Source organism: Chaetodon auriga, chromosome 4, assembly GCF_051107435.1.
Source record: "Chaetodon auriga isolate fChaAug3 chromosome 4, fChaAug3.hap1, whole genome shotgun sequence".
NCBI lineage: Eukaryota > Metazoa > Chordata > Actinopteri > Chaetodontiformes > Chaetodontidae > Chaetodon > Chaetodon auriga.
This window is the reverse complement of record NC_135077.1, coordinates 819,496-835,844: the sequence shown is the minus strand read 5'-3', so window position 1 is coordinate 835,844 and position 16,349 is coordinate 819,496. Positions and strand designations below refer to the sequence as shown.

The 16,349-nt window shown below is 45.7% G+C and overlaps 2 protein-coding genes across 3 annotated transcripts; one reads left to right on the top strand and one right to left on the bottom strand.

Annotated features, from left to right (window-relative positions):
- Positions 1 to 1,540: 1,540 nt before the first annotated feature.
- Positions 1,541 to 7,981, bottom strand: LOC143319592 (creatine kinase M-type). 2 transcript variants are annotated; one of them, XM_076728686.1, is made up of 10 exons: positions 7,839 to 7,981; positions 6,835 to 7,060; positions 6,417 to 6,463; positions 5,012 to 5,210; positions 4,344 to 4,501; positions 3,923 to 4,055; positions 3,553 to 3,709; positions 3,122 to 3,245; positions 2,399 to 2,588; positions 1,541 to 2,057 (listed from the first exon to the last, which is right to left on the bottom strand). In XM_076728686.1, the coding sequence occupies exons 2-10, from the start codon at positions 7,007 to 7,009 to the stop codon at positions 1,897 to 1,899; spliced, it is 1,344 nt and encodes a 447-aa protein (XP_076584801.1). In that variant the 5' UTR covers positions 7,010 to 7,060; positions 7,839 to 7,981; the 3' UTR covers positions 1,541 to 1,896. The 2 variants fall into 2 exon arrangements, with proteins under 2 accessions (XP_076584801.1, XP_076584802.1); XM_076728687.1 differs by lacking the exon at positions 7,839 to 7,981 and having other exon boundaries at positions 1,553 to 2,057; positions 6,835 to 6,865.
- A 665-nt stretch (positions 7,982 to 8,646) lies between these two features.
- On the top strand, positions 8,647 to 16,253 carry LOC143319202 (NLR family CARD domain-containing protein 3-like). Its single transcript, XM_076727934.1, has 9 exons — positions 8,647 to 8,699; positions 8,843 to 9,145; positions 10,064 to 10,374; positions 10,894 to 10,956; positions 11,615 to 13,472; positions 13,632 to 13,805; positions 13,936 to 14,109; positions 14,256 to 14,302; positions 14,421 to 16,253. Exons 3-9 carry the CDS (start codon positions 10,104 to 10,106, stop codon positions 15,017 to 15,019), a joined length of 3,186 nt encoding a protein of 1,061 aa, XP_076584049.1. The 5' UTR covers positions 8,647 to 8,699; positions 8,843 to 9,145; positions 10,064 to 10,103; the 3' UTR covers positions 15,020 to 16,253.
- Positions 16,254 to 16,349: the final 96 nt, after the last annotated feature.

Genomic DNA, 16,349 nt, shown 5'->3' with positions numbered 1-16,349 from the left:
GATTACACAAAGCACTGACTCAGCAAAAACTCCCATGAGTCTTTGCCACGCTCACTTCTGCCTTCTGAAAAAACTGCTCTGACTTAAATTCTGAGGTGAGACGTCAGACATCTCTGACAGCAACAACTAGCTGCTCATCAAACATCGTTCTGCTCGAGAAAACAAAAGTCTGGAGGCAAACAGCTTTCCTGTTAGCGGTCGGTCCAGGACCTCGGTACCAAAGTGCTCCAGATGACTGTGGTTTGGTTCTTTAAGGCTGCGTGGCTGCTTGCTTGTAGCTGTTACTTTAAGTCTGTCACCACAGATTTAAAACAATAACTAAAGTTAAAACTTTTCTACTGTTAGCCGACTCAGCTCCTCCACACTGCAGTTAACAAGCCTTTTTTTTCTCTGTTTTTAGGTCAATTTCTTGCATTTTTCACCCTTATGAACAACATTTGGTACTCGAGAAAAGCCCCTTGTGTTTTCTTGGTTGGATCGATTTGAGCGACCGGAAACAATGCAAACATCAGCACTGTAAGTGTGTTATAGTGTTTCCTGTGCAGAAAATCACTTCCTGCCCTCCATCTGCAGTTCGTGCCACAAGACAAGAGCGACGTGACGTCATCTGCAAACAACCGATGAAGTGAGCTGAATGCGTCAGGTTTCACTTGTTAATCAACCACACTGCAGGTAACAGAAGCCGATTCGCATCAGTGAGGCGTTAAATTTTTTTTTCTTAGTGAAATACAAAGTTTTTAAATAAAAGGTAAAGTCGTAGAAACATGATCAGCTTTGAGAGGAAAGCTGAGGGTTGAAAACTCTGAAGCTGCTGGTGGGATCTGATCAGAGGAGGAAGTAAATCAGTACCTTTACTCAAGTACTGCACTTTAGCACAGTATTCAATTACTCATTCTTCTACTCCACCACAGGGAAATACTGTACTTTTTACTGCACTACATTTATTGAGACTAAAGTCTAAAGAGGATTCATGTTAATTTTAACTCTTTTATATTAATGTTTTTCACGCGTTCGAGCAGCACAAATGTTTTTGCTAGCTTGCTAAATGCTACGTTGTAAATTGCTAGCTAATTAGCTAACACAGACTGTGGAGGGGGAGCCTTGATGCTAACGTGTGTTTGTTCACATGCTGACAGTTTTGAGTCTGGTAGAGCTCATCACAGTGTTTGGAGGAGTTAACGTTGGTGTGAGCCACAGGTGACACCCAGTGAGCAGGTGTGTGTTTAATGACCGTGGCGCTAACGTTTCAGCTAACCTGTTAGCTGCACCGTGTGACGCTAGCGCTAACGTTTCTTAGTTTACTCACACAAGGTTTCAATTAATTAAAGGATAATTGACTTTCTGCTGGATGAATTTCTTCTGTCTGACTCATTTCTTTGACTGGGGTCACAGAAATGAGCTAAAACACAGATGCTTCATTATGAGCTCTTGTAGCATTTTTATTTTCTGGGTGTGTCCTTCTTCTGGGGACAGCTGCTCAAAAACACCATCATGGCTGTAATGGCAATGTTTTAATAAAATTAACTGATGGCAGCTCAGTGAATTTGTAAGCTGTTAGTCCAACTTTAATCAGACAAAAACAGACATGTACATTGAAGGCCAGCAGATTTTGTTAGCTTTTGATTAAAATAAATATTTTCGCAACAGATTTGTAAAATAATAATATATGATCATAAAATCACAAGATAATTAAACTGAATGACTGTAAATAAACATTTTGAACTGGCAGATGTTGATTTTAAACACAAGCAGTTCGCAGAAAAGATGGATTCAGGAAACGCCAACCAGACTCCATATAACTTTTTCCTAATTTAACAGGCTCTCAGTGTTATACGCTTCCATCTGATTGGTCGGTACATCCTCCTCCTCCTCACTCCAGTGAATCATCATCCAGATCTACTTCTGTGCTGGAACGAGCTCATCGATGTCTCGGCCCCCCTCCAGCCTCTTTTCCATGGCGATGAGCAGTTTGACCCCGTCCACCACCAGCTGGGTCAGAACCACCTCGCTCGTGCCGAAGGTCGCCGCGTTGCTCACCTGATACAGCGCCGGGGATTCTGGGACATGGAAAGGCAAGTTTGAAACTAGAGCTGAAATCTTCTGTTGAACTCTGACTTTGGAGAAAAGAGTTGCAGCAGAAAAAAAAAAAATCTGGTTTGATGTCAACAACAGGTCAGACATCAAACCTGTCAACAGGTGAATTTTGTAGCCTGTCTGAAGTGATGCTGTTCATGTGGGTCATACATCAGAATCATGTATGTGACGTTAGGAAGCTGCCTGCTTGTCACATGACTTAAACACACCTTGAATACATAAATAAACATAATAATCTTCGCTAATCTAGCTACAGGAAATGCAGGGTTCCTGTGAGACCTCAGACTCAGGCGTGCCCCTGTACCTGTCTTGTCCATGCGGATCCTCAGTCTCTTCAGGACGTCCTGCAGCCGCTTGTGTTTGAGAACGTGTTGCAGTCTGAGGTGGACTGTGACCCTCAGACCCGTCCCCACGTCGGCCGGAGAGCTGCTCACCCACCCCAGCTGCTGCTTCCAGATGAATGGGTGTCTGAGCACTCTGTACACCTCCTCCAGCTGGAGAGGAAAAACAGTTCAAGACTCAGAGGTCAAAGGTCATCAGACACTTTACCACCGCGACAGTCAGAGACTCTTTTTTGGCTCATAAATATCAGTTGGTGGAATTATTGGACCAACTCTACAGGAAACAGCAGCAGTGAGAAGAAAGAAAGAAATTCTCACATTTCCTGTGATAATAATGTTTTTTTAATACATTAGTGCAGAATATTTCCTTCCTCGTGTTTCTTCTGATTAATTCCACCGTGTGCTCGCGTCATCGCTTGTTGCTTTTGCTTCTGTGATAATCTCTGCACATGAAAGCAGAGTCTGTAAGCAAAGGACAAGATTTGGTTTCGGAAATGTTCTGGCTTCTGTTTGTCGTCCGAGTTGTGTCGACCAATCACATTCGAGCCTATCATCTAGCTTTAATATAAACATCAGATGGATGGGAGCAGACTGAAAACTCACTCACAACCTTTACATGCTCTTAGTGGTGGAGAAATGATGGTTCACTGGTTTAACTTGGATTGACTTTCAGACCCATCACTGACCTTCTGCAGGTTGATGCAGATGCATTTAAAGGCTTCTGCAACGTTGGCATCATCTCGTGTGGACACAAGTCTGAGGTGGTCCTCCATGTTGACCCAGACCACTAGGCTGCCATCTTTACTCACCCTGCACCAAGGAATCATGGGACATGTTTGACAAGAGAATCTGCCACTGGCTGAGAGCACTTCATAGTTGGCAGGTGAGACATTTGGTGTCTTGCACATGGATTGGAATCACTGGTCTCTCAGGTTCTGCTGTGCATTACTTTCATTGTGGGACCTGTTTTACCCCCACGTGGGCAGACCGAGCCGAGAACCAAACCTCCAACCTTAAAGCTAATGGCCCAGCTGCTCCATCACCTGAGACCTTCTCTCGTCAGAGAAGTTACTGGATCAAAAGACTAATGGGAAGAACCAGACTGTTACAGACTGACCAGACTGCCCTGGCGTCGGGCCAGTCCCGGGCCACACCAGTACGAAGCTGAGAGGAGGATGGAGGGTTCAGGTTCAGCTCCTTCTGCTGCTCCTGGTTCAGTTCCTCCAGTAAGAGGAGTCGCCCCAGCAGCTCGTCCTCGTCCAACCGCTGCAAAGCTGAGAGCAAAGAGGAGACACTGAACTGGTTTATGACCACAGGCGGTAAACCAGTAAACCACAGCAAACCAGTAAACCGCAGGCAGTTAACTAGTAAACAGCTGGTGGTAAACAACCAGATGAACTGAAGACTGTCAGTCCTGCCTTCTTCTGTATCATTTAGAGAAATCAGAAATCAGAGGCCGAGCCTGTCAGAACCCGGACGTGCAGTACCTCTCCTGGCCAGCGTGAGGAGCTCTCTGCGCTCTCCTCGGCTGCAGTGTGACGGGAAGCAGAAGTCTTCAACTCCTCGAACAACACTCACCTCACAGCATGCAGCGTACGACCTGTCCAAGTCATCACCCCCCTGCACACACACACACACACACACACACACACACACACACACACACACACACACACACACACACACACAGTGTTTTCCAGTGAACACACGGTGAATCATGTACCTGCAGGCTGTTTCAGCTTCACTGGAAACACACTCAGTGAGCCGAAACACGTTTTTCTCATAAAGACGTGTGCACGAGTGTGTTGCTGTGCACGGTTCTCCGGGTCATGTGACTTGGGCAGATAATTACTATAATTACTCGTAATCAAATCAGCGTGAGAGACCAGCCGGCGGTCTGACAGCTACCTTCAGGTTGTCGTAGTTGAAGTCGCTCTCTGGTGTCTGGTTGGTGATCTTGTGTTCGTGATGCGCTTCGATGACTCGGTCGAAGAAGTCGCAGAACAGGATGTAGGACTGGGCGTCGCCCGCGACGCACCCCACAGATACGGGACCTGACCAATCACCTTCATGCACAAACATCGCAGACTGATTGATGCGTTCACAATCCTCCCAAATCAAAGAAAAATACACTGACTTTGTATTTCAAGGAGAGTTTTTTCATATTCACTTCAATACAGTCAATTTTCTGACAGAGGCCACAACAGGAACACATACCAGCTGAACTCTGCACGAAATCTTTAACTTACTCATCATCCATCACAAGGAATTGTTGGACTTTGTCTAAATCTTTCCTAAATGTTAATGCTGATCAGTCATGTTGGAAACAAACAGTTATGATCAGCAGAGAAAGTAAAATGTTGATTTTTACTTTGAAAATATTCACATACACAAAGTCTGTGACTTCCTTTTGCTCATTTTGATCTGACTGTAATTCTCTGGCCACCAGCCAGACCCTGACATCACGCTGACATCACGCTGACATCACGCTGACATCACCCTGACATCACGCTGACATCACGCTGACATCGCCCTGACATCACGCTGACATCACGCTGACATCACGCTGACATCACCTGGTTCCTCGAGGCCGGGCCGGATGACATCATCAAAGATGACTCCGCTGTGGGTGCAGCGGTTGAACTGTCGGCGGTACATGGCCGGCGTGAGGATCCGGCCCATCCAGGTGGAGTTCCTGCACAGGTCAGGGAACTCTTCCTCAGGAGAACCCCTCCTCAGGTGGAACCGGGACATGGGGTCGGGGGAAACCAAGCTCTGAACACACAGAAAGTTGTCACAGAGGAGACAGGAAGAGCTTTCAGTCACAGCGTTGACGCCCACAGGTTTGGAGACACTTTGCTGTTGGTCTGACTGAAAGAAGACACTGAGGCAGAACAACATCATCAGCAGGACGATGGAGAAACAGACTGTAGGACTGACAGCAAACGTGTATTCTTGACTTCGAGAAACTTTCTCACCACAAGTTCCACTTAGTAGCGGCTCTAGAGCTTTCGATCATATCACGAGATCTTCATCAGCAGTTGACGTTTGTTGGCTCATAAATGGTCAGATGTCCACAATTTCTCATCCATGTTGTCTTTGAAGTGAAGGTTGGCAGCCTGTTCTGGAGCTTTTCATGGCATCACATGTTCTTCCTCAGCAGACAGTCTTCTCAAGAATGAGCTCTCATTCAGCTTCTGAGCCAACGTGGACGAGGAGTCCTTCAAGTGCTCGCTGCAGCTGGTCAATCTGCTGAGGAAGATCATGTGCTATGACCGAACCTGGCGGACCTTGAAGCGTGAAGTGAAGCTGTTTTTAAATTCCACTGTGACGAACACGAAGCCTCTGAAGGGAAATCATTTCCTCCTTATTGCTGCTTTCAGCTCGTCCTTCATCCGTTTCGTTCTCAGAAAACTAAATCACACACTGACCGTTCAGACTTCAGAGATACATCATAAACGATGAGAACAACGTCTGCGACACGACGGCCTTCAAAATGATCGTCAGCAGCAAAAGAGCTCAACTCACCATACATTTCTGAAGATGAACTGACATTAACAGCAAAGATGTTTCTGGCTCTCAGAGAATATCCGTGACTCATAAAATATAAATAAAATATAATAATTCTCTGATCCTCTCTGACACAAACTGACCTGAGATCAGCTCAAAGTCAATATGTTTAATGTTTTTCCTCATCAGCTTCATTGATTTCTGTAAATATCTCTTATTGTGACTCTGATGCAGCAACACGTTTCACAGACTGAAAGATGTGGAACGCTCCAAAAACACCTGTTTGAACATTCCACAGGTAAACAGGCTGATTGGTCACAGGTGAGAGGATCACGATTGGGTATGAAAGGGGCATCCTGGAAAGACTCAGTCGATCACAGAGGATGGAGTGAGTTCACCACTTTGTGAACACATGAAGGATGAAGGAGATGAACACATGAAGCTGCTGTTTGATTGGATCGTAGTGATTACCTCTAAAATGGGCCGGTACCTCGTCTCCATGGGATGATCAGCTGGAGCTGCAGCAAACACAAAACGTTGGAATGTCACACGTCGTCCATGAAAATGTGTCGTGTTTATAGAGCTCCTTTAAAAATCTGGGAATGAAGATGCAACACGGTGAAACATGTTCGATGGAGGAGTCGATCCCAAAAAACATTTAGAGATAAATTATGTGACCTAAGTGAGATTTAAGACCAAATCAAACAACCAGTCGAGTCAAACCTTTATCACAACTGAACGTATAAAGAATGTTTGTTTGATGGCAGCGCAGCACAGAAACAGAGTTAACGTTCGAACACCGATGACACTCATCCCTGTTTAAAACACGGCTGTAATCAGACGAGTTAGTTTACTGAGTGAAAAACAGGCATGCGGTGGAAACACTCACGTTTGACCTTCCACATGTCGTCAGTCCGACGGCCGTCAGGAGACAAAGGGTCTAAGAATAGTCGCGTTGGTCCTGAGCAGCTCGACCTGCAGCCTGCAGGAGTCCAGTTACAGTCCGGCAACGTCAGGCTTTTTATAACTGCACACAGACCAGCTGTGGATGTCCATGGTCTCATCCATGAGGAGAGGACGTCCCACCTGTCTCACCTCCAAAAAAGGCCCGACCTCTGTTGGTCAGACCAGATTTTTCTGATTTATCTCGACGAGACACGTTCATTTCACTTCAGTCTGATTGAACTTTGACCTCTGACGCTCTCTAATGTTCGGTAAGTTTATTTTCTTGTGTTGTAACTGCAGATGCAATAACACAGGTGGCAGAGGCGGAAGACGCTGATTGGCTGGACAGTGATGAGGTCAATGACAGTGAAGTGTTTGATAAGAAGCTGTGTGATTTACAGCTTTGTGAACTGCTGCTGTTAGCCTCCTAGCCATGCTAGCTCCCACAGTTAGCATCTTTGTTAGCCTCCTAGCCATGCTAGCTCCCACAGTTAGCATGTTTGTTAGCCTCCTAGCCATGCTAGCTCCCAAAGTTAGCACACTTGTTAGCCTTCTAGCCATGCTAGCTTCCACAGTTAGCATGTTTGTTAGTCTCCTAGCCATGCTAGCTCCCGCAGTTAGCATGTTTGTTAGCCTCCTAGCCATACTAGCTCCCAAAGTTAGCACGATTGTTAGTCTTCTAGCCATGCTAGTTTCCATAGTTAGCATGTTTCTTAGCTGTTAACATGTTTCTTAGCCTCCTAGCCATGCTAGCTCCCACAGTTAACATGTTTGTTGCCTCCTAGCCATGCTAGCTCCCACAGTTAACATGTTTGTTGCCTCCTAGCCATGCTAGCTCCCACAGTTAGCATGCTTGTTAGCCTCCTAGCCATGCTAGCTCCTGAAGTTAGCATGTTTGTTGCCTCCTAGCCATGCTAGCTACGGCAGTTAGCATGTTTACATCCCTACCTGAGCGTTTTCCCGTTCCTGCTGCTTGTTGCCCTGCTGGGTGAGAAAATGTCACCTGGTGGAATCTGGTCTGACTCCAGCTTGAAGCCTCTCTGCTCCAGCTGCACTTACACCCTCATCCACCCGACCACCCACCTGCAACTGTAGCACAGGGCTCAAAATGTTGTGTTTCATTCACTCTGTCAAACGGTGACTATAATCCAGGCAGCGGTTATGTTTGTCAGCACAATGTAATTATGAACACAGATTAGTTTTATGTAAGTGTGATTTATATAAAAGGAGACAAGCTTGGACATCAAAGGCAGCGCTGCTACAATTCAGCCAGAAGCTAATCTGCACAGTTATCCTCCACAGATTACATCACAAAGTTTGTCTCCTCAAACCACAGCCTGTTAAACTGAACATCTGTAACATCAGCAGGTAGAATACATGTTTCATGTGTATCTGCCATCTTGTTTGTTACTTCAGACAGACAAAGTTCCAGAGGAAGCGTCTCCGTCCCTCCCCTGGTTTCTCCTTTTGACAGTGGTGACTCATTCACTCATGAGTGGGTGGAGGACAGCAGTAACATGCTCCTTTGAACTGTCTCCTCTCCTCTTTTTTATACTCTTTCGTTTGTAATGAAAATAGTTTGTGTCGGTTTTACTCAGTATGTTCTCATCTATCGTCTATAGATCATAGATTATAGATTTGTCTATTTGTTCTACTTGTTCTTTTTTTCTACTTCTCCTTTTGCTTTTACTTTTACTTTCACTGAGTTTTACTACTTTAACTGAATCACTTCCATCTTATTTCGTGTCTGTACTCACAGAATCAGTTTGTCTTGTAGAAGTTTTGTTCATCACTTTCATTGGACTACAGGTAATAATATCAATAATAATAATAATGCTATTAATAATAGTAACTATAATAATAATAATAATAACAATAATAATAATAATAACAATAATAATAATAATAATAATAATAATAATAATAATAATGTGGGCGTTAATATTGCACAGACGTACTCCTTGTCCACAGAGCAGGATTACTTCCTGTCATCACATGATTGGATGATGCAAGCGGCAGATTGATAAACAGTTCGTCATTCATTCATTCGGCTCAGGCTCTGGTGGTGAGTAACTCCAGTATGAAGCTGCTCTTCATCTTCTGTTTTCAACTTCTTTTATTGTCTTCTTTGTTATGTTTATTCTTTACATCTCACGATGAAGGATTTCAGGAGAACGGGTGCAGAACTGAAACTGGTTTTCGTCTGACCGGCTTGCAGCTTCAGCTTCAGCTCCAGCGCATCGCAGCGTGTTGAGGTGACGGCCTGTTTATGGTTTTAATGGTTACGGTCTGCTCGTGGCCAGTGTGGCTTTAGAATAAAGTTTAGAAACAGTGACAGTGAGAATAGTTTCGTTTTCCTGAAAGAGAAAGGAAAACTTCAGTGACTAACACCAGAGCCAGGGAGAAAACACACAGCGGGCGCTGACCTGTGTTCAGTGTGTGCGCTGCATGAATCAGCGATTCATTACTCAACGCGGGAACGATAAACAAAGACAAGAAAAGGGATTGAGGGTGACGGTAAGAGAGAGGTCTGTTCGTACATGAGACTTACCGTGTTTGCAGCAGTTACAAAGTTCTTCACAAGTGACAAATCAGCACAAAACATCAAACGGGCACAAGAACAACAGAATAAAAAGAACAAAGAAAATTAACGAGCAGAAACATCCAAACCCAGAAAGTTGTCTGATCCGGTCTGTTTAGTTTTGTTATTACCCCTTTTCTTTCTTCGTGTGTCAGATTTCACTTCCTGTATTTTCCCGCCCTCCTACACGCCTGATTGGTTTCACCTTCGTCAGAGCACATGGCTCACCTGCTCATCTGTGAAGGCTCCATTAATGCTGAACACATGTTCAGTTTTTGGAGCAACATGGTGCCGAGACAACGTCTTTTTCAGGAAGACAATGTCAAACCACATTCTGCTCGTATCTTATCTTATCTTATCTTATTCAAACAGCACGGCTCTGTCTGCAGTCCAGACCCAGACCCAGACCCTCACCCGCCTATCGTTATGGGATGTTGGTGAAGGAGCCGGGTCGGCTCTTTAAGTGACTGTTAATATTTTGCCTTAGTTCTGCTGAATTTACTGGGATGTGCAGCTCTGACTGGCCACCATCGCAGCTCCTGTACTGACCAATCAGAGCTCCTGTCACTGCTCTCATATATTTGTGTTACAGTTTGTCTTCAGGTTGACGAGACTGCCTGATTTTAGCCACGATGAAATCAGTAGACCTTTTGCCCATACTGGACGATTTAAGTGAGGATGATTTCAAGCGCTTCAAGCGGTACCTGAAGCAGCTCCAAACTCCAGACTCCAAAACCTTCAAAGAGTCCAAACTGGAGGGGGCAGACCGAGTGGACACAGTGACTCTGATGGAGAACGCCTGTGGAGTTCGCGGAGCTCTGGAGGTGACCGGAAAGGTTTTAGAGATGATCCCAAGGATTGATCTGATGCCGAGCCTGTCAGACCTCAGATCAGCACTAGAAGGTCAGTCACACTTTTTTCTTTTATTTCTATGTTCAGATGAAAGAAGTGGGCTGACGACACAATAGCTGTGACGAGGGTCTCTCGTGTGTTGTACTCATCAAAGAAACGAATGGAGGCCTGATCTCACAGTTATGAGAAAAGGTTGTCAATCATTATGTGAGAGGACGTACCCATGTGACACAGAGACAGGAAGTGACTCTAAGCTGCCTCCTCCTTTCTAAAGCATCTCCAGTGAAGTGATTTGGGCAGCAGCGGTGTTTCAGGACAGGGCCTGTGAGTGTAGACCCTCCTCAGTGGACAGCAGGACATTGTCAGCCACCTGTACACTGTCCAGAATATCTGCACTTCAGTGACTCAACTATCCAAGACGAAACTGTACAACCTACAGTACACAACACAGAGCCGTTTTAAAAACCACCTGAAGTGAAGAAGTCATTAATAAGCACTGATTAACCTCATGATAAACAGTAAGTAATGAGTCAGATTGAAAATATAACATCATCTGTCTCTCTGTGTCAGTGGACGTCAGCGATGGTGGAGAGACTTCAGAGAACGGAGGACCGTCCTCGTCTCAGAGAGAAGGTACAGCTGCTGTGTTGTCTGGTGTGTATGGAAGCCCTGAAAGGCCAAGTGTGGTCAGAAGTTTGAAAAAATAAAGTGTAAGTACGTTTTATTGTCAGTGTGAGACACTGTGACTCGATTACAACTGAGAGAGAGCAAAGATGGACGACTTTGAAGATTTAGTCAGCGCAGCATCAGAGTACCTGGGCTCGGCTGATAGGCTGCGAAGAAGTTTTCACCTTTGATTCTGTGTCGTAAACATGTTAACTTTGTTTTGCTGAATCCTGAAGAAACCCTGAACATGTATAGAATCAGAACACTGATTGAGTTCAGGATTAACGGGAGGCAAATTTTCAATTCACAGCAATCACAGATAAAGGCAACGCAAAGACAAGTTAAGTGTCCGCCCTGAACGCTCAGTCCTAACGTCCGATGTACCAGGGACAATTATACACGTTCCGACTGCAGTGATGTGTAAAGCTTTGGCTGTGATTTGGTCGTGAGAATAAAAGAAATAGAAGCTGCAGGTTTCTGGTCATGTGAGCGAGAGTGAGAGTGCGTATGTGGACTGCAGGCGAACAGTCAAACTGAAGCCACAGGACTGTGCAGTGGTCACCAGTCCAGTGCTGTGGTTGCACTGTACCTAATTTCATGTTGTGTTTCTACTTACGTCACACAGATCTGGTCGTTCCAGTACCAGAGCCACAACACATCTCACATTACCAACAAACGCTTCAGTCAAACCTCCAGGACAAGTTCATGTGTGCACAAGAGGGGTGGGCGAAGAAGAAGGACGAGCAACGTCTGGAAGATATCTACACAGAGCTGTTCATCACCGCAGGGGGTGACATACACATCAACACCCAGCATGAGGTCTGGCAGATTGAGGACGGGGGGAAGCCTGCAGAAACAGAGGAACCAATTAAACTCAGTGACATATTCAAACCCCCCTCTGGAAGATATAAACCCATCAGAACTGTGCTAACCAGTGGAATTGCAGGAATTGGCAAAACATTTCTTGTGCGCAAGTTTGTGTTGGACATGGCTGAAGGACGAGCCAATCAAGACGTGCACCTCATATTCCCCTTCACCTTCCGTCAGCTCAATTTATGGAAGGGGGAGAAATTATGTTTGGCAAAGCTCATTCATGAATGTATCAGGGAGACCAGACACATCGAGGAAGAAGCTCTTAATCACATCTTTAAAACTCTGCAATCATCAGGAAACACCAACTATGACAAGAGCACCTTCAAGCTTCTGTTTATCCTGGACGGACTGGACGAGAGCCACATCAAACTGGACTGTTCCACCAATAGAAACCGGGACGAAGACTTCGACGTGACAGAGTCCACCTCTGTGGATGTGCTGCTGACAAACCTCATCAACAGAAATCTGCTCCCCTCTGCTCGCCTCTGGATAACCACACGACCTGCCGCAGCCAATCAGATCCACTCTGATTTTGTTGACATGGTGACAGAGGTCAGAGGGTTCACTGACCGGCAGAAGGAGGAGTACTTCAGGAAGAGGTTCAGAGACGAGGAGCAGGCCAGCAGAATCATCTCCCACATCAAGACATCACGAAGCCTCCACATCATGTGCCACATCCCGGTCTTCTGCTGGATCACTGCCACAGTCCTGGAGGACGTGGTGAAGACCAGGGAGGAAGGAGAGCTGCCCAAGACCCTGACTCAGATGTACATCCTCTTCCTGGTGGTTCATTCCAAAATGAAGAGTATGAAGTATGATGGAGGAGCTGAGACAGATTCACTCTGGAATCCAAAGAGCGGGAAGATGATTGAGTCTCTGGGAAAACTGGCTTTTGAGCAGCTGCAGAAAGGAAACCTGATCTTCTGTAAATCAGACCTGAAAGGATGTGGCTTCAATATCAGAGCAGCCTCGGTGTACTCAGGAGTGTTCACACAGACCTACATAGAGGAGAGAGGACTCTCCCGGGACAAGGTGTTCTGCTTCATCCACCTGAGTGTTCAGGAGTTTCTGGCTGCTCTTCATGTTCATTTGACCTTCATCAAGTCTGGAGTCAATCTTCTCTCGGAAGAACAACCAGCATCTCTACAGCCTAAATATTTCTACCAGAGTGCTGTGGACAAGGCCTTACAGAGTCCAAATGGACACATGGATCTGTTCCTCCGATTCCTCCTGGGTCTTTCTCTGCAGACCAATCAGACTCTCCTACAAGATCTGGTGACATCTACAAAAAGTACCCCACAGAACAGTCAGAAAAAGGTTGAGTACATCAAGGAGAAGATCAGTGAGAATCTGTCTCCAGAGAGAAGCATCAATCTGTTCCACTGTCTGAACGAACTGAATGATTGTTCTCTAGTGGATCAGATCCAGCAGTACCTGGGTTCAGGAAGTCTCTCCACACATAAACTGTCTCCTGCTCAGTGGTCAGCTCTGGGCTTCATCTTACTGTCATCAGGAAAAGATCTGGGCGTGTTTGACCTGAAGAAATACTCTGCTTCAGAGGAGGTTCTTCTGAGGCTGCTGCCGGTGGTCAAAGCCTCCAACAAAGCTCTGTAGGTGCACAGATAACTGCACGTAGTAACTATATCATTATTGATCAATTGAATCTGTCAGATTGTTTTTTCTTACCACCTGAGACTCCAGTGCTTGAGTGTTCACCTCAACCAATCAGTGAGGACGTGTGTTTGTCTTTGTCACAAATCCTCCCTTAGACTTAGCAGCTGTAATCTGTCACGGAGAAGCTGTGAAGCTCTGTCCTCGGTCCTCAAGTCCACGTCCTGTACTCTGAGCGAGGTGGACCTGAGTAACAACGACCTGCAGGACTCAGGAGTGAAGCTGCTCTCTGCTGGACTGGAGAGTCCAAACTGTACACTGGAGATTCTCAGGTCAGGATTCAGCTTTTGATGATGGCCATATAAATGTTGTTGGCTGTACAGGATGATGTCAGCGACGATACCGATTATCTGTGTGTGTGTGTGTGTGTGTGTGTGTGTGTGTGTGTGTGTGTGTCTCCAGGCTGTCAGGCTGTATGATCACAGAGGAAGGCTTTACTTCTCTGGCCTCAGCTCTGAGATCCAACCCCTCCCGTCTGAGAGAGCTGGACCTGAGCTACAATCATCCAGGAGACTCAGGAGTGACGCTGCTGTCTGCTGGACTGGAGGATCCTCACTGCAGACTGGACACTCTCGGGTATGAACAGCTCACACACTGTTTCTCTGTCTCGGTTCAGTCTGTTGGTGTGGTTTTCAGTCCATTAAGTGCCAGTGCACTGGAAGCTGTCTGTCTCAATGGTCGATCTGCGTGAAGGTTTATGAAGACTTTGTTTCTTCGTCCAGGGTGGAACATGGTGGAGAGCAGAGGCTGAAACCTGGTCTGAGGAAATGTAAGTGTGTGATTGATGAAAACATACAGAAGTGATGTTCTGATCTGATGAAGTCAGTCTGTTCATGTTCATGTTCATGATAAAGTGCTGCTGTCTTGTGTCTTCTTCTGTCCATCAGATGCCTGTGAACTCACACTGGACACAAAGACAGTTCACAGAAACCTCAAACTGTCTGACAGCAACCAGACGGTGACAGCAGTGACCGAGACGCAGCCATATTCTAAACATCCAGAGAGGTTTGACTTCTGGGAGCAGCTGCTGTGTCGCACTCGTCTGACTGGTCAGTGTTACTGGGAGGTGGAGTGGACTGGAGTGGTTTATATATCAGTGGCTTACGGAGGAATCGAAAGGAAAGGACACACTGCTGACTGCTGGTTTGGACGCAACAGTCAGTCCTGGACTCTGAGGTGCTCTAATGTTAATGTTTACTCTTTCTATCACAATAGGATAAGAACAGACCTGCATCTCTCCTCTTCCTCCTCCTCCTCCTCCTCCTCCTCCTCCGCCTCCTCTTCCTCCTCCGTCTCTAACAGAGTAGCAGTGTATGTGGACTGTCCTGCCGGCACTCTGTCCTTCTACAGAGTGTCCTCTGACACACTGATCCACCTCCACACCTTCAGCACCACCTTCACTGAGCCTCTCTATCCTGGCTTTGGGTTCGGTTTCTCTGAGTCTGGCTCCTCTTCGGTGTCTCTGTGCAGAGGAACACTCTGCTGACAGCCATACCAACTCAAAGCTTCTTCTTGTTCCTGTCATGTGACCGTGCTGCATGGCTGACGTTGTCAATGATGTATCTGTGTTTTGTTGACAGTTGCTGTGGTGCATCAACACTCGGTATGTGTTGCACTCAGGGAAATGTGTTAGTCTATTCTTTTATGTTTTCTTTATCACTGGAAAAAGTCATTGTTTTTGTAATTCTGAATAGATTGTGATGACATCACATCGCTCTTTTGTTGTGGCACAAACTGCAGATGGAGGGCAGGAAGTGATTTTCTGTGTAGTAAACGCTTTAACACACTCAGAATGACGGTGTTTTGTGTCCTTTACAGTCGCTTAAATCGATCAAAGAGAGACACCACGAGGAGCTTTTTGGATAATGTTGGAAATGGTTGAACATTAACTATTGTTTTAAATCTATGATGGATTTAAAGTCACAGCTACAAGCAGCAGGACAAACACTTTGTTAAATCAGCGTTAACGGTTTCACATGAGACAGATGGACGTAAATAACGCACTCTGTCTTGTTCAGAGACCATCCTCGTCTTTAGAGGCGTTTCATTGGACCTTAGCGAGCCGTTAACGTAGCAAACGACCATAACGTCAACGTTCAGCACCGCGGCGCTGAACGTTTGCTGCTCGTTAATCCACAGGACGATCAAAACTATGAACCTTCAAAAACCAAACCACAGTCATCTGGAGCACTTTGGTACCGAGGTCGTGGATCAACCGCTAACAGAAAGTCTTGGCCTCCAAACTTTTGTTTTCTCAAGCAGAACAACGTCTGAATGAGCAGATAGTTGTTTTATCTGCTGACTCAACAGCAGCAAAACCTTCAGCTCAGCTAAAAAATGGCTCCTCTTCATGACGTAAGAGTCACATCCAACACATGATCTGATTTTCTGTTCGCACCTTTCTCTCATCATTTCATCTAAACTAGCACAGGAAGAACTTTCCTCCATTTCGTCCATTGCAGTTTTCACTTCCTGCCCTCCATCTGAATTTAACGTCACATGACTGCAAACAATCTAATGAAGCTAAACTCTTATCCGTTGTTATGGTGTTTATTGTATAAGTTCTGTACTTCAGTCACATGATGGCTCCTGAGCGAGCTCCAGGTGAGAAAGTCATGGGACACAATGAGCAGACTGTGAGTTTACATTGTTCTGATGGAGACGTCATGAGGCGCCGTCAGTCCCGGTCCATCTTCGTGTGTTTGTTTCAGCTAAAATAAACTGTTGATCCCTGTCACTGTGTTGTGTCGTGCTGATGCTCAGCTCTGCTCGGCTCTGCAGAGCCAACATTTGGCTCCTCGTGTGGATGAAAATCA